This window comes from Ochlerotatus camptorhynchus, unplaced genomic scaffold, assembly GCF_037179485.1.
Source record: "Ochlerotatus camptorhynchus isolate MF236.1 unplaced genomic scaffold, CSIRO-AGI_Acam_v1.1 ptg000045l, whole genome shotgun sequence".
NCBI lineage: Eukaryota > Metazoa > Arthropoda > Insecta > Diptera > Culicidae > Ochlerotatus > Ochlerotatus camptorhynchus.
The window spans coordinates 278,034-302,739 of NW_027040536.1; the positions used below are offsets into that span (position 1 = coordinate 278,034).

The window sequence follows — 24,706 nt, forward strand, 5'->3', positions numbered from 1 at the left end:
AAGTTCATATAGAAATTACTATGGGAAAACCAAACTATTTGGTCATTGTCTTCTAGCCTTTTTTTTCCATATTATACTGTTAACATGTTCTATTACTATTCTTATGGGAAATTTTCTCAGCTTCTACTTTGCAGAAGATCGTTTTCCAACCAAGCGTCAAACTACATAGTTATTAATTATTTAAGAGATTGATAATCTTATGGCATGATTAAGCAACTGTATCGTGGGCAACACTGTATTCTGCAGTGTGACGTAGTAGCCATGATGTTTGTCCTCATCTATTCTTCGGGCCAGAAACACCAATGTTGCCTGCTGAACAGTTGATGGAGCATAATCATAAGACATCAGTGACTTGAATCATTAATAACTTCTGTTTCTTACATTTGACAAAGTTGTAGCTGAGTAAATTTTCAACAAGCGCAGCTATCATTTTCTAAAGCAGAGTGAACTGGTGAACTTGAGGTATATATGAAGCGAAATTATGGTTTTCCCATAGTGGTTTCCATATAAACTTCAAATGGTTTGTGCCAAATCAGTTTCTTACTAAAAGAGTTCAAATATTGGGAGGCAAATCAGGACTCAATTTGGAATCGTTTGAGCACTGTGGAGCGATAATTTTAAATTTTGCATCAAATCTAGTAGCCATGGATCGAGTAGAGTAGAAACGACTTCTATGGACAGCAGAAAACATCAAGACATTAGCCTGATTGACAACACATTGGAATTCAAAGCAACCGTTCTTATGGGGTGTTTACACTTATGCTTTTCCACTAGCGCTAATGAGCCAGCTGCTAGCAACAAAACTCACTAGCATAATGGAAACAAGTCATCAGCGTCTACCACCATGAGATTTCGGGAGCAACTGGAATTTGTGCTAGTTGGCTTGTACTCTAGCGCTAGTAAATCCGCACAGATGTATCGGCGCTAGTAAATCCCAGATCGGTCAAAATTGAACCTACCTAAACTTGGGTAATCTATGTTGGAACTGACATGTTGACAAATGAACAACGTCGGTCGTCCATTGTCTATTTGTTAAATAGTCACTTCTAACATAGTGTACCCATTTTGGATAGGTTCAGTTTTGACCGATCTGGATGGATTCTACCCAAATTTGGGTACTTTTGAAATAGCTTGTATGCAATCAAATGTTTGGATCGAAGTAGGTTACGCTAGAAATTCGACATGTTTGGTTTTTGTTGCTGTTTATTTTTTGCAAATTTTGCGGAGTAGGGGAAATGGATGTAATGTCGGCCCAAATGCACCTAATTTGGGTCCATACATAAATTCAGCAATCGACTAAATTTTCAATAGCAACCATAAATATCCATTAGTACCGTCCCAATGACGGTACTAATGGATATTTATGATTCCAGAGTGGGAAGTTCATCTAGATAAAATTGATAAATAGCAGATTTTTAGCGATGGGCCCAATCTTAGATCCATAGGCCAACATTAGAGCCATTTTCCCTATGTGGATATAGTCACGCAGGACATATTTTTTTATGAAAGTGACCTCAAAATGCACGAGCAGTCAATCTTGAAATGGGTCGTCGAATTGGCAACATACAGTGTATCTCAAAATTGATCGTACGCTGTATTAAAACGGCTCTTAAAGCACAAGTTAAAAAGATACGTCACTGAATTTTTGACAGCTGACTCAGCATACATTTATCAAGTATTATCTTGGTATTAGGCATATTTGGTTGATTTTACAAAAAGTTAGAGCAATTTAAGAAAAAGGCAATAGAACGCAAATTTCTTGAAAAACCTTATTTTCTTGAAACAAAATGATCACAACTTCTTGAAATTAGTCGTAGTAAGGATGATTCATATGCCACTAATTTTACTAAAATTCGACAACTAGGTAAAAAGTTCAAATTCGAGCGTTTTATTCAAATAAATCTCTTGCAATAAGAACCAAAACTATAGCAATAAATCAATAAACAGCTGTTCAATCACCACCCACGATTGAAAAAATATATATATATATTCACCATGTTTCAAAACATTATCGTCTAGGGTGTACGATCAATTTTGAGATACGCTGTAGCTATCTCCAATAGAACTAGTCTTCCATTTTTAGGTATATTTTCTGTATTATTGTCACTTCAATACATTTTAGGTCATTCGTGACCTGTCCGAGGTTGAGCTTCAGCGTGAGAGGCATGGATACTAACCACTAAGCCGGGACCCTTCCCCATCTCTAGGGCTAAAAATGATTGCACCCATTGCAAACAATTATATCATCAAATGAAAAATTTCACGCATAACATTTGAAAAGGAGCTCATCAACTTTCGTAAACAAAACCCTTTTCGCGAGAACAAAAGTACGTCCACGCAAACCAATAACACCCCTTCCCGATAATGCTCCTGGTTGGCGTGGGTGTACTTTAGTTTGCGCGAAGAAAAAAACCTAACAAAAGTTGATAGTCCCTTTTCAAATGTTACGCCAGATTTATTCCATAAACGCACTTCCGACCACTGTTAGTTATAGTCGCTATATTCATAGTCTGGCGAAGACAATAACGGGAGCCAATTGGGCCTGTCACTTTCGGGAGCCAATCGAGCATGACTGTTTCTTTTTGTATCAATGGGGTGTAAGTATTGTGATCATTACTATAATTAAATCGAACATAAATGAAATATTTTTTTGTTATTATTCATAAATGTTTCCTGAGTGCACTGCTTTTGCGACCACAGCAGGGGACAAATAACACCTCCTTGAGGCCAGCCTTTTCAGCTGTTTCTTTCACTGCTGAATCTCCTAGATTTGCTGATATTTCGCTTTTGGAAAGCATTTCCAAACGTGAAGGATGTTGCGTCAAATGGTCCTTCAATATCAAGAAACGTTGCTAGTAGAATTTCCTTAGCCGCAAAGGATTTTTCTATTTTAGTAACAAGAGCACGAAGAGCTGTTACCGTTAATTAGCTTGACTGATAAGTGAAATGTGTTTTACATTAAGGTTTTTTAAGAAGTATTTCTGATTTAACATATTCATATATGCAACAACATGTTAACATATTCCCATTGAAATAGGAAATCAAACAAAGATGGGATTGTTATGCTTTTATGGGCGGTATACTTCTTCTGCCACAACATTCAAAATTTATCAAATTTTGGTATAAAAACTCCCGCACCTAGCTTCCATTAATAATGCCCACTGATTTCTATAATTTAAATTAAATATTACCAAACGATGTTTAACTTACTCAGCACAGCTTTGAGGTCTCCCTTGCCGGAAATGCGCAAGACCAGAATATTCATGTTCAACGAGTACTTTCCATTGACATCCAACGATGGAAGAATGACACTCACGTTGATTTGCTTTTTGTCCAAATTGGTCCTAAAATAGAGATGCAAAGTTAAAAAAAATGTATCAATTTAAAAAAAACGAAATCTAAAAAACCATACTTGAGCTTCTTGATGATAAACTGAGACGCCCCACCGATGACCAGGTTGGAAAAATTAGCCGAAAATGACGGTCCACGATCGATGCGGATCTTCTCGATTACCACCGGTTCCAGAGTGGGAAGTTGCTTGTCCGAGCCATAATTGCCGCTGGCGATGTTCGGCCGTATCCGCTCCACAACGTCGGTAATGCATTTGTCCAGGTTTGGGTCCTTCCTTTTGCACACCGTTAAGGCGGGTTCTGCAATGTAAGGGTTGTAAAAAAAATCCATTACTTAGTGGGTTGAATAGGCTAATTAGCTTTAAATTATCTGTTATTGTAAGCGTTTATTCAATATGTTGCTTGTACATTCTAGGAAAACGTTAACAAATTATGTTCTGAGAATCCCACAATCAATCATTCTCGATTCAGCAGACCACGATACGACGTCCGATAAAACGCCTACAAGTAGATATTAGCCACTCGTTGATAATCTTTGCCATCGTTACCGACTGGTTAGCAGCCTACTTCGATGGCAGCAGAAGAGTGCGAATTTCTCACACGTATATAAAAAAATGCGCACTCTTCAACTTGTAGTTCAAACGCTCGCTACGAGCATCCGGCTACGATCAAAAGTTTTTCACGCGATTAGCGACGCCGCATCAAGATTCCGCCTGTTTGCACTACTTTAATTACCCTCCCAGGTAGCGAATAAACGACGGGTGTTAAGGTAAATAGTAATAGGGTTACGGTATGTAATGTGGGTCTAGTCCTTTCATTCGGCCTATCACGCAAATAAATAATTAATTAAGGAATATTACACAAAAAATAAGGAAAATATTGATCACTGATGATTGATAAATGTGTACCACACACAAATCAATTTATATCACAACATTTCAATACATTTTCAGCTCTCGTAAGTAATAAAACTGGTTGAGAATATCACTCTGTTCGGAGTTTTTAGCCGCCATGACTTCTAAGGTTAAGATGGGAAGGTTGCACTGACGATCATCAAATGGCCTGATTATGGCATTTATTGAATGGAATTACCTGATAATACACACTAGACGTAAAACTCACAGTTACTGTTTGAATATTTTATGTTTATTTTAATTGTTTAACAACGTTTTCACAAGTAAATCATGGACCCAACTTTAGGGACACATTTCTTTTCTATGTTCCTAACTTTGGCCCATGAAATTCATTTGACAGCATATAGCAATAAGAGTAACGTCAACAATGTGGTTTGCATTTGGATGATAAGGAACGAACAGGAAGGGAGATTTTTTCTGCCAAACCTGTATAATGAACATCACAATGTTTTGATTTAGATATTCTGCGGTCGAAAGACGATAAGCGAAATTTTTAATTTTTAATTTTTAACTTGAGTGATTTAATGTAGTTTTCGTAAAATTTTCTCTAAGAAATGTTTTGAGGAATGAAGAGTATTAAGTTAACAGTGATAGTGATAAAAAAAAATACATAAGAAAACGTTACCAAGAGCGTTTTTTTTTGAGAATCAAACAGGATAGGACGAAGTTGCATCCATAAATAGACCCAATTTGGGGACAATAGACCGATATTACATACATTTCCCTGGTGAGTTTTTGTCTTAAAAAAAGTAAGTTTTTCAACTTTTTGCGGTTCCTGATAGCAAACGACATGATAAGCATATCTAAGCATACCATTTAGCAGTAGAATATCGTTTGCAGGTAAATTAATTGATGAGTTATGATTAAAAACGTAATCTATGGCTGCATATTAGACCGAGGTTAGGGACGTATACCCTAATAATAGTTTAACACGAAACGCTGTTGAGTGATACCTACGAAATTGCGAGCCGTTTGCTGCGTTAGCTGTACCGACTAGGATGTATTCATTTAAGGGTGAGGTGTAGCAAATCGCGGGCATCAACACGTGCTAAGGAACATGAGCATTTATCTTAAAGTGCTTTAAATGACTTTGCTATACTTTGTAACATCTTCTTCCGCATGTCAATGACCATCCTTGAAGAGATGATGAGTATTTTTGTTTTGCTAACTAATAATCTACAAAAGTAAAAAAAAAAGTGAGGAGTGAATTGGACAACCATGGAAGTAATATCATCACATGCTTGAACGATATGATACGAATTGCCAATTTCATCAACTATGTTTAAATTTATCAATTTGTACATCTGAACAACCTTTTTTTAATTAGGAAAGATATATGACAGCTGTATCGTGGTTTTTGGTCAAGAAACAGATTTTAAGCATACAGTAACAATAAAAATAAATGATTAAATCTATGGTTTTATCACATTTTACCAACAGCCGCAACACTTCATTCTGGATCATCATTCACGTTCAATTTAAATATTATTAATTTCGTGAATTACCTATTGTAATACTGGTAACGAATCATTTTGAAGTGTATACACAATATAGAGTCATTTTATCTCCTCCCGTCCAGTACCTCTACTGATGAAATTATTTAATAAAATTATTAAAAGCAATTTTAGTCCAGAAACAAAAAATGTCCCAAAGATGTATAAAAATCTATTGAAATAATTCAAAGAAACGATTTGTGTTAAGAATTGTTACCAAACTACTCAGGGTGCATATAATATTAGAGTCTATCGATATTTGATCTTTGTATCTGCTATGCAAATCATGCATTGGATCACGTCTTAGAATTCCAACGCTTCTTTTAAAACAGACAGAACCCAAATCTCGTAGAACCAGAACTTTGGCTATGTTTTTAATTAGATGTGCAAATGTTGTTCTCTGACGGAAGCACACCCCCTGCTAACCATTAAAAAGAGATCAACCGGTTAGTTATATTAATTATTCAATGTGGCGCATCCCCACATTTTTACGACCTAGAAATTAGCATAGAATCTTTCGAAGAATCCAGGGAGATCGGGTTTTTGGAGCGTAGAACAATGGAAAAAAATTGAAAATTATCATAATTTATTACAACCTATTATAACAGTTGAATTGTAGGCGGAAATTGCTACCTGATAAATTCAACTAACGAGAGCTTTTGTCTTACTGTACAACGTTTGTCGTATTTTTTTTTCTCCTGTAGGCCTCAATTGGTTTGTTTGAGCCACCCAGATCTTTTTTTTTATTTGTCCTACTCTTCTCGTCCTACACTTCTCGTTTAAACCAGCACTTTTTGTTCGAGGTTCCTAAAAATCATAAAAAAAGATATAAACAAAATCGTTACATAGCTAATCGTTCTACGTGTTGAATCGATTGACCCCTTGTTATCTAGGGCTCAACAGTGCTCTATTTGCTGTCGACTTAGATTTTTTCGGTCCGGATCAGGCGATATCCTGTTATTGGATAGCAACTAAAGATTGTAGTCGAAAAAATATGTGTACAGCTTTTTATTGCATAGGTAAACATTGATGAAATTTACAACTAGTTTAGAGTGAAATGTTTACATGTGCAAAGTCTCGTTTCAATTTGTCACGTGTTTATCGAGATGGCTTCCAAGCAAGAAGTGCTTCGGTTTCGGTGCAGCCGAAATGCATCGTAATGGATGATGAGACGTACATTAGAGCAGACGCCAAGCAGATCCCCGGCCTGGAGTTTTTCGTTGGCAATTCCCGCCTGAATGTTCCGGAGAAGTTTCGGAAGAAGAAGGTCGACAAATTTGCCATGAAGTCCTTAGTGTGGCACGCGATCTGTGAGTGCGGCAAATTCAGTCGTACATAACGACCGACCAAATATATAAATAAGAATGCCTCCAGACGCGCCTGCTGTCCTTCGTCCGGTCCCATGAAGGTGACACTCTGTTTTGGCCGGATCTGGCATCGTGCCATTACGCGAAACCGGTGATTGAGTAGTACGAACCCAACGATTTTGTTTTTGTGCCCAAGGAAGCAAATCCGCCAAAGTCATCAGAACTGCACACAATATAAAAATTCTAGGCGATTATGGAGGGCAAGCTCCGGAAAACAGGGAAGGTCTTCAAAAACGACAAGGATTTGAAGAAAGAGTGCATGAAAGTGTGTAAGAAAGATGACGCAAGTGTTGCACAAGATTTGATGGGTAGCGTTAAGTCCAAGGTGCGGAAATTTAGCCTAGGAGAGAAAGTTGAATAAAGCAACTTTGCAAAAATATAGCTAATAGGTGTTTAGTTGAAAGTTTCAAAAATATCCGACATAAAATGAATTTTTGGTGATCATTTTGGTTCGTTGCATTTTTTTTTCGAGTACAGTCTTTATTGTTGCAGTGCTTGCCTATTGTGTGAAGTTCGTTCGCTAGTATTGGTATCAAACAACTGGAAATGTCGGTGAAAATAAAACTGACTGTTACGTTCAGCTTCCTAGCTAGCTGCAAAAAACCGTCAGTGGACGAAATAGCGACCTTTGTGAAAGCGCTGGCAGCGGATCCTACTCAGATGATCGCTACATACCATATAGCGAAGGAACAATCTATGTTCATCAAGTTCAAATCAGAGTATTCGATGCTTCATTGTTTGCTAAAGAACCGTGAACAATGAATTATCCATTATACCGGTAGAAAATCGTTCATCGTTCAGTGCGTCACAGTTTACAACCTACCACCAAAAGTTCCGGATAGCGTTCTAGCATTGGTACTAGGGAGAGAGATTTCCAGCTGCCTTGCGTCTCGATATGCTAACAGGTGTACGGGGAATTTACATGGACGTAAAAAAGAAGATTCTCAACTGCCTGTATTTCACCAATCAGAAGAGGAACATATTCTACCAAGAGCACAAAAACTTGTGTTTCTTTTGTTAGATTGAGGGGCATCGGATGAACTCCTGCCTCAAGCAAACAACAGAACGAAGAAGAAACCAGTGCCAGTACGTACACTGGTGTAGTGAATGGAGGTGCGTTGAAAGTGGACAACGATAAAGACACAGAGAAAGCGGTAGAAGCAACAATCAATACGAAACTAACGATTTTAAATTGGCTCACTACTTGACTAGCCTATTGGTCCCTAGCAAATCGATTAACGTACCCCATGCTAGCATAAATTCCAGTACTACACTATAGAGTTCTCTACCACCGTTAGTATTAGTGATCAATTTCATTAATACATACGTTTTACTGGTTGAAAATAAAAAACAAACCACTGTCAAGTCGAACACTTTGACAGCTGATTTCGTGGTTGAAAATAATAAACAAATCGATTTTACACGAATACACTAGCAAGGTTGTGTTAGTGAGATCTTGCGTCGAGAAGTCAATGTTTGTTTCGATTCGCTATGAAAGTTTGACAGATAAAATGAGGGGTTCGTGGATTTTCCTATGTTTCGAGGTGTGCATCGATTAGCTTGGGACCGAAGATAGTACCAGAGCTGAACCAAAAAGTTGAGCTCATTTCTTCGGGACCTTCTGGTCTAAGAGTTACCTCTATGGTAGAAGTGCTGGAAGAAGAGACAGTGGAGATGGCTGTGACTACCCCGGATGCCGACAAGAACAATGGAGAGGAAGCAAGCATTGCTGAGAATCATATTACTACTACAAATTCTGGAAAGTGTACTATACCGGGAAGGAGCGGATAAAAGTCGAAGAGGAGGCCAAGCGGCTGGCGCTGGTGATGGAAAAACAATTTTAAGAAGCAAGCGAGTTGAGGGCACAACTGAAAGCGGAAGCTAAGCTCAAGTCACCTCTCAGGAAGAGTAAGAGGAACTCGACAGTAAACATGCTTAAGGGTGTATACGCGATGATTGATTCTCTTCATCGATTTTCTCTTTGCATTGCTACAGCTAAGCGAAACAATTTTCTAAAATTTGAACAATATTTTTTTTTCAGATACATTAATTTACATCAATCAATATTTAAAAACCTCGAAAAACTAGACCACCGGTTTCAGAGAGAATTACTCAGTATTAGTTCTATGAACGAAAGTAAAATTCAAAAATATATTATTATTATTATTAAAATTATTATTATTATTATTATTACTATTATTGCCATATTTTTTTTTTTTTTTTTTTTTTTTTTTTTTTTTTTTTTTTTTAATCATAGTCACTTTAACACTCTTGGGTCATTCGTGACTTGTCCGGGGGTGAGATTTGAACTCGTGACTCGTGACGTGGGTCGCCCCCGATTTTATTGCCATAAAAACTAAACTGAACTGATAGGATAAATGACGGCTTTGGCAGACAGTGACTGTTATCGGCAAACAAAATTATTACGTAAAATTCTCTGGATTTTCACGCAACACTTAGTACTGTTTTAGTTTCAATTTGATTCACTTTTTATGACGCATATCGCATTGTACCAAATTTTTCATGAAATTAATCATACAAAGTGTTTAAAGAAAGAGAGAAGGATTAGTAATTTCCATTTAATTCCACTACCTTAATTGCTTTCTTCACAAATGCGCATATTGCGTCTACAATGTGCAGGTAGTGGAATTAATTGAAAATAACTAATCTTTCTCTCTTTCTTTAAGCAGGTATTCCACACAGTTCTAAAAAGTAGTGTAAATTTATGTTCAATATGATTCACATGAATGGAGCGTCACATATCATATAAGTTTACATTATATATCATGTAAAGTTGTGAGACATTTCATTCAATGTAGCAAATATTGTATACAAAAGCCCATTGTTATAAACAACATTGTTTACAAGTTTCTCGGTTGCGTGAAATTAAATAAAAATTTACGTGAATTAATGTTTTCATCACTTTTAAAATTCAGAATTTTTATCCGTGCACCATAGACGCTAATATCGAGTTACTGATAATAAAACAGCTGTTCAACACGCAGTTCAAATATAAAGACTGTCAAATAGGTTATCGACAATAGTGACACTCAACTGGGAATTTTAAAGCGCTACCCAACTAACAAATTTTCACAAAGTAAACGCTTTTCTCATTTCATTTATACAGCCACAAGCTACACACTTAGAAAAATTCATGTCAATTCAGGTGCTCTGAGACTGACATATACGAGCGACTCTCTTTTCAGTCTCAGAGCACTTAATTTTACATTACATGTTTGTTAACGTCTCATCCTTTATGTCAAAGATGGATTCCGTCACGTGTGTATATTAAAATGTTTTACGATATGAGACAATGTTTACTCAACCTCCATACAAGCAAATCTAGGGAACTACTTATGGCTGAAGAAGACGGCGATTCAGCAAACCAAAACTGAGACTCTCCGGCATTTTCACGCACTCACACTCACATCGCCAAAATTTCATTTCACCATAAATACCAATCATACGTTAAAAGATTACATGCCCAGACAACCAGAATGCACGTATATTCAAAGTTGTTTTCGTGATATACAAACATATATACAAACAAACAAGTCGTATAGAATGCAAATAAATGGCTTATACGAAAGTGGAGGCCATATACGTGCATATTTTCGTTTAATTTTAAACGAGTTGATTTAACATCATATGCGATTTGATCTGTAATAACAAATCCATTTTGAAAAGTCTTACGATGTAATCCGATTAAATTTGTGATACAGTACGACGGAAAAATGAGTCATCGCATATAAGTCGGAAATTTGCATTCTATACGATTTAACTTAAACATAATGCAAGGTATGCCATTCTAATATGCGATTTTGACTGACTGTAGCAATTTACGATACTGTCTGTACATTGTTATACGACTTCTGGTTGTCTGGGTGCACATTTAGAGCAATGAAAAAATTAAAGTATAAAGCAATAAATGGTATAGTGGTAAGCATGACTGCCTCTCACTCCAAAGGGCCTGGGTTCAATCCCAGTCGGAGCCGTCGAGATATGCTGAGGAATCTCTGATCACGTAAAGCCGTTGATGACCGGTCCATTAGTTGATGGGTCGATAGATAGGGTCCAGGTGTGGGAGCTGCCTCCCTGGCGTCGAAAGCATTTCGTTTCGTGAATTTCACGGAATACGTTTGTTGAAAAAAAAAATCCGTTTCGTTTTGTATCGACCTTAAAAAATCTCATATCGCATAGCCTTAGCGCTAACTGATGCAGATCATACAACTAATTGCCAAATACATTAGGATTGTACTAAAGCTAAACGTTTTTTTCCGCTAACTGTACCAATAGACTGATGCAAAATTTGATATTTTCGCTCCACAGTGCTCAAACGGTTTCAAATCAGGTCCTGATAAGCCTCCCAAAATTTAAACTCATTTGGTTAGAAACAGACTTGGCACAAACTATTCGAAGTTTATATGGAAATTACTATGGGAAAACCAAACTTTCTGTTCATTGTCTTCTACCAATTTTCCATATTGTTTTTCGAAAATTGCAATAATTATTCTTACGGGAAATTTTCTAAGCTACAACTTTGCGGAACATCGTTTTTCAGTCAAATGTCAAATCAAAATGTTATTAATTCTTTAAGAGATTGATAATCTTATGGCATGATCAAGCAGCTGTTCTGTGGGCAACACTGTATTGTGCAGTGTGACATAGTAGCCATGATATTTGTGTTCTATTTTTCGCACCAGAAGTACCAATGTTGCCTGCTGAACAGTTGAATGAGCACAATTATAATACATCAGTGGCTTGAATCATTAATAACTTTTGTTCCTTACTTTTGATTGAAAAGTGATTTTCACCAAAGTTGTAGCTGAGAAAATTTTCTACAATCACTGCTATGATTTTTAAAAGCATAGTGATGTGGTGAATTGTTAGATAGATATGAACAAAAACATAAGTTTTCCCATAGTAATTCCCATATAAACATGAAATGGTTTGTGCCAAGTCAGTTTCTTACTAAAGTAGTTCAAATTTTGGGAGGCTAACCAGGACCCGATTTGGAACCGTTTAAGCACTGTGGAGCGAAAAAGCGAAAATTGTCTACTGTACCAAGTTTCATTTTAAGGGCGCTTATAAGTTTTGCAATACTATAATTTTACGAAAAGCAGGGATGGATCGCTCTTTGGAGCATCGTGCACTACTTTTTGATATGGAAAGCTAACGTTGAGTCCAATTAAAGTTTCAGTTAATCCATATTAAAATAAATAGATTCATGCTAGTATTCTCCCGTTCAAACTAAAAAAAAACGCAGATGGCTCAACGTCTGTGTTTTCACTGAATATTCACTAAAGAGTGCACTTGCACTTCAGTGAAACACACAGAGTGCAGTAAATGGGGGTGACATTATGACATTATTGTCGTTCTCTTCCCTACAACATTCACATTTCAACAAGAAAAACAATTTTAAGCATTTGAATATATTCATGAATGATATTTTTGCAACTGTCATCCAATTGTTAATTGAAATTGATATTTCATTTTACTGATATTAAATATAAAAATAGACCAATGAATAACCTTATGTGGGGTGACTTATATTTAACTATGGACATTTTTAAAAACGTGTTTTCACTACTATTTATGATACTTAACTGAACAGCACTATTTAAATAAAACAACCGGTTAATGTTATCAACTCTTTACTCCAGGAGTTCAAAGAACATATTCTAGTGATCTTCTTCTTATTTCTAGCATTTCAAGCTTATTGCGTATGGCATGTTAGCTTATTGCGTGCTCACAACTTAGTGTTCTAGATGCACTTTCACGGTTATTAATTGAGAGCTTTCGATGCCTGTACCATTTTTGCATTGGTATGATTGTGTGGCAAGCACAATCATACTCTATATGCCCAAGAAAGTCGAGACATTTTCCAACCCGAAAAATTCCTAGACCGGACCGGGAATCAAACCCAGCCACCTCCAGCATGGTCTTGCTTTGTAGCTGTGCGTTTACCGACTGAGCTAAGGGAGTGATCATTTTCTGCATATTCAAGATATTTGCATCAATAAACATTTTTCAATTTTGGACCAATGCACCCCGTCTTACGGTATTGCAAAACTTTTAACCGACCGACGAATGAAACTTAATACAGTTAGCGGAATTCCAGTTCAGTGATAATAAAACTAAAAATCTTTCACTTGGAAAACGATAAGTGTATAGTCAAATTATTGCATGATCTAGGCCACCAAATATTAACCAAAACTAATTATGGATTTGTTTCCTATGGTAATCGTAAAAATTCAAATATGTTTCAAAATTGCGATCTCATTTTTACTATTTAAAAAATAAAAATGCAAAAACTAGATCTAAACTAATTGCAGTATTAGGGCATGCTAAACATGAATATTTCACTTTACAAGAGCTCAAATCATTGCATTAATCATTGTGTGTCTAATGAATATGGTATGTCAAGAACTCACTGTCGAATATCTGCTTACAATTGAACAGAATATCATGCAATCACAGTTTCTAATGAAACAGCAATGATCCGATTTTAGCAACAGGTCTCCAATGCTTTTAGTTTGCCTGTAATATGCACTTAAAAACATCATACACTATTAAATATTTTCCATTGACTATTCAGGTACTAGGTTAGAATGGAGGTATGCAATTAAATAAATTTATGGAAAGTTAAAATTAAAACAATTAGTGTTGCCTAAATCGGATCCTTACTGTACCAAGAACAAAAAACTATACGAAATAACCAGTATCAAACCTAGGTTAATTGCCTTCTGCTAATCACGCACTTTACTTTTTTTAGTACGTGATTAGTGGAACGTAATAAAACAACGTTTCTCATTTCGAACTAATTCCATGCCATTAAAACTATCACGCTCTAATCTTGATTTGAATGAGTACATAAAATGTGTGTCTTTTGATTGAACACTGTAATCACAAGCCTCTAGGATCGATCCATAATCACAACTGTCATCACATTCACAATCACATTTACGATATGCGCATGTCACATACCAACCACGCAACATATTACGAGGGTTTACTTGAAAATGACATTTCATTTAACTCGCGTGTATAAATCATAAATAACTCCACTTTCAGGTTCCGACACGCGCCGGAGGCCACGCTACCGCAAATAATCTTACTTACCCAACGCGGCATAACTCAGCCCCAAGTTCAATATCACCAACAACCCGGTAATGTACAGCGACTGCATGATGCTGGATCGCGTGCGATTTTCTGTCGACCTGTGTCCGCGATTTGCTCTCTTTCACTCTCACTCTAATCACGTACTGGGGCAACTGCTTTTTTGTTCACTTCCCCTAACACCAGACAATTCTGAGATGCACGTCGTGAAAAATCACTGCCAAGATCAACCACGGCTACCGGCTCGCATCAACTGGTTATTGGCGCGTTTGACTTGCTAGGACCTTTTCCACCGCTACCTAGTTATTGCCGTAATAGCTGTCAACGACGCCGACTAACTCGACTGACTTGGTTTCCGAAAAGGATTTTCCGGCAAACCCTTACTTTTAGATAACACAAAAATCAACAAGTGCAAAGTCGACGTCGAAGGAACTGATAGGGGGAAGCCGCCGGACGCCAGCCAAAATGCTGCTAACCAAACCGTCTAATTACTGAAACCGAACTGATCTATGAACGATCTGGCCGGGCCAGTTTTATATGTACCTGCGGCGGCAGCAGCGTCGGCGTCGCGTCGGTTAGAACGATCGATCGATCTGGGGTTCTTCGCGTGGTTTTGCACTCGCCATCGATATGTCGGGTTCTAGCTGATGCGGCGGCGATCGAACACGAGGAGCGTTAGAATCGGTTAGAATGGTTGGTTCGGTCGGTCTTCATTAGAGTCGGTAGTGTGGATGAAACATTTTCGTGTAGGTAATCAGATTGGGGAATGGTATAGGGACTTCCGTAGAGCGGGATGATTAGGTGTTTCATGGGGATGAACTAGCCCAGAAGTGGCTATAAATTATCCTTATGAAGCTTTAACACTACGAACACGATGCCTCCGGTAAAATGTGTAACGGCAAGCTTGCAATGTTTGAAAAATCATAGCTCAGCCACGACAAATTTCAAATCTATTGGTGCCATTTGCAACTACATAGAGGAAATGGACGTAATGTCGGCCTAAATGTCCCTAATTTGGACCCGTACATAAATTCAGCAATCGACTAAATTTTCAAAAGCGTACAAAAATATCCATTAGTACCGTCCCAATGACGCGTTCATCTAGATAAAATTGATAAATAGCAGATTTTTAGCGATGGGCCATATCTTAGATCCATAGGCCAACATTAGAGCCATTTACCATACTTTAAAAAAATATTCGGTGTCAATAGATTTAAAATTCTTTTCAAACATTTCCAATTTGCCGTTATGCATTTTACCAGAGACATCGTGTTCGGAGTTTAAAAAAAAAAGATGATTAAGTGTTATCGTGATTGATTTTTCAGCTGATTATATGGTACATCAGGTTCTCCAAATAAAAGTCACCCAATTATGTTTACATTATTTCGATTTCCCTTTCCCTTAAGGTCTGTTCAAGTTTTAAAATGGATACACACTTTCATTCCCAACTTTTTTATTTGACTACTTAACTTAATATTTCTTCAGCAAGTTTTAACCTCGACTCATAAATAACATAGATAAAATAATGAACAGTATTTTGCAATTGTATCATCCCAGATATTTTTAGTTGAGTTCTTCTAAAAAATGATACACACCAACTAAAAGAAATATGAATTTTCTATGTGTTTGTACGATTTGGCATTATTTTAGTTCCAGTTTACAATTTTTTTTTCCTTGATTTGTTTTTCATCGATCTTGTTTTCCGTGCTGATCACCAATGCTACCGACGCCAGGGAGGCAAATTCCACATCTGGACCCTACTTATAGACCCATCAACTCATGAACCGGGGACCAACGGCTTTACTTCCCTTCCGAAGGAAGGCGTGATCAGAGATGTTATGCCACAGAAAATCCCGGCGGCGCCGACTGGGATTAAACCTAGGCCTGCTGGGATGAGAGGTAATCACGCTTACCACTACACCACCGGCGTCGCTACGTTTACAACTTTGAAAAATAGTTATAATATCTCAAAAATTGTGATACCTCCTAATACCGTAAGTTAAAGCTATTCAAAACAGTTTTCTTTAAATTTGAATTGAATATACACATTTGAAATACATAAAATAAATTTCGTTCTGATTATTTTGTTGTCGAATGTAAATGATAGGATTCTTTACCTAAAGAGTTCTACGTAATTAAACAGAGGATCTCAGAAAAGAATATTTAAATCTATAGAAAACAAATTATGGGAACGGCCCATACAAATTTTAAAATTTTTATATGTACAATTGTCTAAACATCGGGAGGGGGGGAGGGGTTAAGAATACCAAAAAACTGTCTACGTAGTTAATGAACAGCCCCTAAAATAATACTGTTATCAAATAAAAAGCAGCTCACGCGACCACCAACGATCGACCAAAACAATCTGTGGGCAGTGTTGCGATATAATGTTAAAAAAAAGTTGATGCATTGTTTAATACTCATATTGTTCGTTTAACTCGTATAACTTAAATTATGCACTCATAATGCTTAAAAACAAACAAATAATGTTGAAAACATAAATGACCTATGTAACTGTGATTATAACAAAACGTCCTATACAACATGTCCAATGTACACCTGACAAGAGCAAAATGTCCTATGTAACATTTTTCACGTTTTCATAGAAAAAAAATGTATGAAACGGGTAGATTATAATTTCAATTTAAATTTTACTATCGCATTTTACTATTAAAGGTCTTAAAAATGTCAAAAGTTGATTTGGTTTAAAATAGTATCAAAAAAGATTTTGTCAATCTTCAACCTCGTTTTTCTCGAAAAGAGTGAAATCTTAGCTACACAGCAAAAAAAAATGTAATATCGATCAATGTAATTCAAGCTGATGTATGAAATAATGATGTAATAGCAAAAAGCAGATACAATATTACATCAATGGATGTAATTTTGTTCGCAAAATCATGTAAATCGTACAACGTTATTTTACACAACCGATGGATTGACCTGGTTGCAGCAGTTTGGATGTAATATTCAACAACATTTTTTTCTGTGTAGGACATTTTGAAAAGTTAGGCGAGAATTTATGCATGGTGTTGGTTAAGGAATGCCGAGAAGCTTTTATTTGACTTCCATGAGTTGTAACAGAGCTTATTCGATCAAATTTTTGATTATTCAGCGTTTATTAGACATCATTGTTTACTTCAACAGTGTTACTGTATACTTACCTTACCAATCAGGCTAAGGCCTTGTTGTCCTCTGCTGTCCGAAGAAGTCGTCTCCACTCTACTCGATCCATGGCCACAGTTCGCCAGCCTCGTAGTCTGCGAAGGGTCCGCAGGTCACCTTCTACTTGGTCGATCCACCTTGCCCGCTGCGCGCCTCTTCTTCTTGTTCCTGTTGGGTCGCTTTCTAGAACCATTTTCACTGGGTCGTCGTGCGGCATTCTTACGACGTGCCCAGCCCACCGTAGTCGCCCAATTTTTGCAATGTGGACGATGGATGGTTCTCCCAGCAGCTGGTGCAATTCGTGGTTCATTCGCCTCCTCCACGTTCCGTCATCCATCTGCACTCCACCGTAGATGGTACGCAACACCTTCCGTTCGAAAACACCAAGGGCGCGTTGGTCCTCCACGAGCATAGTCCAGGTCTCGTGGCCGTAAAGGACCACCGGTCTAATCAGCGTCTTGTAGACAGTCAACTTCGTGCGGCGGCGAATTTTATTCGACCGGAGCGTCCTCCGGAGTCCAAAGTAGGCACGATTCCCTGCCATAATGCGTCTTTGAATTTCTCTGCTGGTATCATTTTCGGCGGTCACCAGTGAGCCCAAATACACGAACTCATCGACCACCTCGATTTCGTCACCGTCAATCTGAACTCGGGGTGGGAGGCTAACATTGTCTTCCCTAGAACCTCTTGCTTTCATATATTTTGTCTTTGATGCGTTGATGGCAAGTCCAATCCGTCTAGCTTCAGCCTTCAGTCTGATGTACGTTTCCGCCATCATCTCAAAGTTCCGTGCCATAATGTCAATGTCATCGGCGAAACCAAGGAGCTGGATGGACTTCCTGAATATCGTGCCACTCGTGTCTATCCCAGCTCTTCTGATCACACCTTCTAACGCGATGTTGAACAGCAGACACGAAAGTCCATCACCCTGCCGTAACCCCCTTCGAGATTCAAAGGGACTCGAGAGTGTCCCCGATACTCGAACAACGCACGTCACTCGATCCATCGTCGCCTTGACCAATCGCGTCAGTTTATCCGGAAATCCGTACTCGTGCATAATCTGCCATAGCTGATCTCGATCGATTGTGTCGTATGCGGATTTGAAATCGATGAACAAATGATGTGTGGGCACGTTGTATTCGCGGCATTTCTGCAGAACCTGCCGAATCGCGAAAATTTGGTCCGTGGTAGCGCGGGCACCCATGAATCCCGCCTGGTATTGCCCCACGAACTCTCTTGCATATGGTGACAGACGGCGGCATAGAATTTGGGAGAGTACCTTGTAGGCGGCGCTCAGCAGTGTGATCGCGCGGTAGTTGCAGCAATCCAACTTGTCGCCCTTTTTGTAAATTGGGCATACGACACCTTCCATCCACTCCTCCGGTAATATCTCCTCCTCCCAAATCTTGGCAATTACCCAGTGCAGCGCTCTAGCCAGTGCTTCACCACCGTATTTCAATAGCTCACTTGGTAGTTGATCTACACCAGTTGCTTTGTTGTTCTTCAGCCGACCGATCTCCTCCTCAACTTCTTGAAGATCAGGGGCCGGTAGCCTGTCGTCTTCTGCGCGTGCTCCAAGGTCTGTTGCCGTGCCACCTTCGTTTTCTGCTGCTTCACCGTTGAGGTGCTCGTCATAGTACTGCTTCCACCTCTCAATCACCTCACACTCGTTCGTGAGAAGGTTACCGTCCAAGTCCTTGCACATATCGGCTTGCGGCACGTAGCCTTTGCGCGAACTATTTAGCTTCTCGTAGAACTTCCGTGTGTCGTTTACGCGGTACAGATTTTCCATCGCCTCGCGATCTCGATCTTCCTGCTGACGCTTCTTCCTTCGGAAAACCGAGTTTTGTCTGTTCCGCGCTTGTCTGTATCGCTCCACATTCAATCTCGTGCGGTGTTGCAGCATTCTCGCCCGTGCTGCATTCTTCTCCTCTACTAACAGTTTGCATTCGCCGTCAAACCAGTCATTTCTTCGGTCCGGGATTGCAGTACCTAGTGCCGCTACAGCAGTACTACCTATGGCTGAACGGATGTCCCTCCAGCCATCTTCAAGAGAAGCTGCGCCAAGCTGCTCTTCCGTGGGTAGTGCAACTTCCAGCTGCTGCGCGTAGTCCTGGGCAACTCCGGTGTCCCGTAGTTGCTCAATGTTGGGTCGTGGCGTTCGACTTCGACGTGTGTTATGCACCGTCGAGAGTTTTGAGCGCATGCATACTGCAACTAGGTAGTGGTCCGAATCTATGTTCGCACTGCGGTACGTGCGGACGTTGATAATGTCGGAGAAGAATTTCCCGTCGATTAGAACGTGATCGATTTGGTTTTCTGTGTGTTGGTCAGGTGATCTCCAGGTGGCTTTGTGGATATCCTTGCGGGGGAAAAAGGTACTTCGAACTACCATACCCCGGGAGGCTGCAAAGTTCACGCATCGTTGGCCGTTGTCGTTCGATACGGCATGCAGGCTGTTTGGCCCGATTGCCGGTCTATACATTGCCTCCCGTCCTACCTGAGCGTTCATGTCGCCGATGACGATTTTGACGTCCCGTTGCGAACAGCCGTCGTACACCTGCTCCAGCTGCGCATAGAACGCTTCTTTCTCGTCGTCGGGTCTCCCTTCGTGTGGGCAGTGCACGTTCATGATGCTGTAGTTGAAGAAACGGCCCTTAATCCTCAACTTGCACATCCTCGCGTTGATCGGCTGCCAACCAATCACGCGTTGGCGCATCTTACCCAGCACTACAAAGCCGGTTCCCAGCTCGTTGGTGGTGCCACAGCTCTGGTAGAAAGTAGCCGCTCGATGCCCGCTTTTCCATACCTTTTGTCCCGTCCAGCAAAGTTCCTGCAGTGCTACGACTTCGAAGTTGCGTGGTTGAAGTAGTGTTACTGTATACGCTTGGGTTATCAGGAGAAGAAATGTTTAATAAGACACTATTATACATTTATTAAACGATTATTTAACTGCAGGAAAGTTAACCCAAAAATCAAGAGCGGTGGAGAGACAGAGTTTTCTTTTCTTTAATGATTGTTTTCATTATTTCTGACGAAGCACGCACCACACAGATAATAGAAAATTTATTACATACTTATACCACAGAGAACATTTCTCTAAAAACTTGTGTAAAGATTCCTATTCGACTTAAGCGCCACTAACGACGACTTCCCCACTTAAAAACCCTCTTTGACAACATGATGGCGCTGTCGTTGTAAAACTTACACTAGACACTAAGTGCTGGTAGCGCCATGTAGCAATTTTCAGCAGATAATTTATCGATACTAGCGCCAAATTGGTTGAAATTGATAAATTTATAGAGGAAATCAGGAGATGCCAGCGCTACGTAACGGCGTCGTTTCCACTTAACTTTACACAAGTTTCAGACCGAGCTTGGGCGTCTGTTCTCTGTGCTTATACTAATGGGGTGTAAAGTAAGCTCCTTGACCGCCAGAATGCGCTGCTACTGCAAAAAAGGTTATGGTGCCTTGTAGTCCGTTCATATTTAGGCTGACATGCAAAATTTCAGTGCGATACTGTCCAAGGTGACTACATATAGGTGTTCTAATGTGTCAAATTCATGATTCAGCCATATTGGATTTTTGTATGGGAAAGCGACCGAGTTTGTTTACAATTTGTTCTAAAACCGAACTCGCACCTCCCCCCCACCCCCCGACCTTCTCGCCTATATAGTGACAAAGATGTATCACCATGTATAAACCCACCATTATACCATAGAGGTAACTCTAAAACTAGAAGGTCCCGAAATAACGTGCTCAACTTTTTGGCTCAGCTCTGGTACTCTCTTCGGTCCCAAGCTAATCGATTCACCCCTCGAAACATAGGAAAAACCAATAACCCCTCATTTTATCTGTCAAACTTTCATAGCGAATCAAAACAAACATTGCGTAGTACTAGATTTTCGACTAGAATGGGGTGCGTTAATCGTTTGCTTGGGACCAATAGACTAGTCAAGTAGTGAGCCAATTTAAAATCGTTAGTTTCGTATTGATTGTTGATTATACCATAGAGGTAACTCTAAGACCACTGGGTCCCGAAGAAAATCATTATTATGTTTGGCTCACTCAGTACCAGAACAACGGTCCCAAGCAGTCCCAAGCTATTTCACTCACCCCTGCATGTTCTGCATGAATCCACACACCCCTGATGTTATCTGTCAAACTTTCATAGCGAATCAAAACAAACATAGTGTAGTAATAGAATTTCAACTAGAATAGGGTACGTTAATCGTTTGCTTGGGACCAACAGGCTACAAAAGTGGTGAGCCAATTTAACATCGTTAGTTTCGTATTGATTGTTGATTATACTGTCTTTAGTTTTGTTTTGACAGCTGAAAGAGTGTTTGGATCGGTTTGAATCGGGCGGACTTTTGGCGTCAATGGGTAACTTTTGATGAAACCTGGATCCACTAGTACACCCCAGAGAACAGAATGAGTGCCTGGCAATGGACTGAAGTCGGCACGAGTGTTTTGAAACGGCCGAAAGAGGTTCGATGGGTCGGAAAGGTTACACTCAAAAAATTTATCACATATCTAATGGATGAAAACCATGTGTATTTCACTTAGCTTTCATGTGATCACATAGCTAAAAATCCCACCACAAAATCACATGAATATCATGAGGCCGATGAAATTCATATAAAAAATCATATAAAATTAACGTGATCGCATAAATGTTATGTGAAATTCAGATGAATTCCATTAATTTTGTTTATGGATGAAAATCATTTGCGTTTCCAATTGAAGCTACATGAAAACTATTTTCGGTGTATGGCGTCGGTTTTCTGGGATTGTCATGGCATACTCTCGTGGACTACCTCGAAAAAAGAAAAACCATCAACAGCGAATATTACTGTGCATTATTGGAGCGATTGAAGGCCAAAATCGCTGCAAAACGGCCTCACATGAAGCGAAAAAAAATTGTTTTTGCAAGACAATGCCCCGGTGCACAAGAGCATCGCAACCACGGCTAAAAACAATGACTTACGGCTTCAATTGCTTCCGCATCCACCGTAGTCGCCCGATTTGGCTCCCTCAGACTATTATCTCTTCCCAAACCTCAAAAGATGGTTCATCAATAAAAAAATAATAAAAACTTTCTTGAAACTGAATACCGTCCCAAGGTCCAGTGGAAATCATTAATTCATTCAACGTTGTTTTATATGAGACCAATTCTACCTCTTCACCTCTCCAATTTCCAAGGAAAGGCTGTGTATTAAACTAAATCAATGAATTTGTTGTCGTAAGTGATGTGATCGCCCAGACAACCAGAAGTCGTATAGCAATGTGCAGACAGTATCGTAAATTGCTATAGTTTAAGTCAAAATCGCATATAAGAATGGCATGCATCGCATTATGTCTAAGTTAAATCGTATAGAATCCAAATTTCCGACCTCTATGCGATGATTCATTTTTCAGTCGTACGGTATCACAAATAAAATCGGATTACATCGTAAGTCTTTTCAAAGTGAATTTGTTATTACAGATTAAATCGTATATGATGTTAAATCTACTCGTTTAAAATTAAATTAAAATTTGCACGTATATGGCCTCCACTTTTGTACGTATAAGCCATTTCTTTGCATTCTATACGATTTGTTGGTTTGTATATATGTTTGTATATCACGAAAACAACTTTGAATATACGTGCATTCTGGTTGTCTGGGCGATGATTAAAATTTAGAACACAAATTAAAAAAGGGGTTGAGCTTGTAATTGACCTCACGAACTTCTACTTGGAAAGCGGAAACGGTAACCACTACTCTATTTATTTCATCTTGTTGCTTGACTGAACCAGTGTTGTAGAATAATGAATCTAATACGTCGTTTATAAAGAATGTACAAAGCATGCAATTAAAACATGGACGCATAGTTGTATAAAAGCTATTTTGCTGACTGTATCCACATCTATACAGCAATATTGTAAAGCAATGCAATAAAACCTTATAATGGAGCTAGAAAACATTTATAAGAAATCTAATAAAGTATGTTATTAAATCAATTGAAAACAGTCGAATTAAAGCATCAATGTATGTGCAAATTACACTTACTCAGTTTATTATTAGATCAAACTTCTAGTATCTAGAAATTAGTATGGGAAAACCAACCTTTTTGCAGTTTTATCCCTAGAGACCACAATTTTGCATGAACCATGCAACTAAGCACGTACAAACAAGGTTGCAAAGACTCATTTCAGCTAAAACAATGTTTTTCTAAATTATGAAGTAATTAGATGCCATGATAAAATTTTGAATTGGTAGGATACAAGAAGAGGTTGCAAAGAATGTGTTTGACATATTAAGCCTGTTTATTTCACTTCATGAGAGTCACAATCAGCGATTTTTCACAAACTCACTCACTCACTCACTCACTCACTCAGCGATCAGCAAATCGCTGATTGTGACTCATAGAAAGCAAAATTTACAGGTTTTATGTTTCCAACGCATACTTTGTAACCTCTTCTTGTAAGTTACAAGTAAAATATGCCATCATACCATCTTTTGGTTTTATTATTCCGAAAAACATTATTTTAGCTGAAATGAGTCTTTGCAACCTTGCGTACAAATATAGTCCAGTAAGTGTCTAACAACTTTGCCAAAGAAAGTACGGTGCTGGAATGAATCTATAAAAAAAGTTATAACTATTCAAATATTTATGGTTTGAATTAAACTCCAAAAATCCCGAGGGGGGCGACACATTTAAATCTCAATTGTAGATGCTCAAAAAATCTCACACTAGTGAATTAATCTTCGAAAAATCTTCTTTCATTTCGCGCATCTACTTGCATTGCGCATCATCTTTTTACAGGAAATCTTCAGTATTGTCATCAATCTTCTTTCTATCTACTTAGCGTGCGAGCAGCTAGGCACAGCAAAACACAATATTTTCTGCATCGTAGATAGAGTCGTCTCCCTCGAAAAATCCCTTTTTCTGCCAACACTGCCGGTGTATCAATGGTCCCTCCCCATGGACATGGAGGTTGACGGTACTGAAGCAAAGGGTTATGTTTAATTTCTTTATATTTGCAACGATGATGATTTCCTATAGTGACACATATCACCTTCTTAATGCTTCAGTATGCCTCAAACGATTAATTCTTGGTTGTTAATAGAACTTCCTTGATGAAATCGGCTGCTTCATGCAGACTGAGCAATTCTGATTATAGTAAATGATCTTCTAGTTAATTTTGCATATAATTTTATTAATATTTTATTTTATTTAAGCATATTATTGTTGTTACAGTCAATTAGCATTAGCATACGATACAAGAGATTTAATATTACTTGCTCTTTTTTGCG

The 24,706-nt window shown here is 38.6% G+C and overlaps 1 protein-coding gene across 1 annotated transcript in view; it reads right to left on the reverse strand.

Moving 5' to 3' along the window:
• The window catches only part of LOC135714502 (uncharacterized), a 31,512-nt gene extending 16,746 nt beyond the window's left edge, over positions 1 to 14,766 (reverse strand). The window contains exons 1-3 of the mRNA XM_065237878.1: positions 14,247 to 14,766; positions 3,413 to 3,650; positions 3,211 to 3,344 (exon numbers count right to left, since the gene is read on the reverse strand). Of these exons, the coding sequence (XP_065093950.1) occupies positions 3,211 to 3,344; positions 3,413 to 3,650; positions 14,247 to 14,313 (439 nt within the window). The 5' untranslated portion in view covers positions 14,314 to 14,766. The remainder of the gene's footprint in view (positions 1 to 3,210; positions 3,345 to 3,412; positions 3,651 to 14,246) is intronic.
• Between the last annotated feature and the right edge of the window lie 9,940 nt (positions 14,767 to 24,706).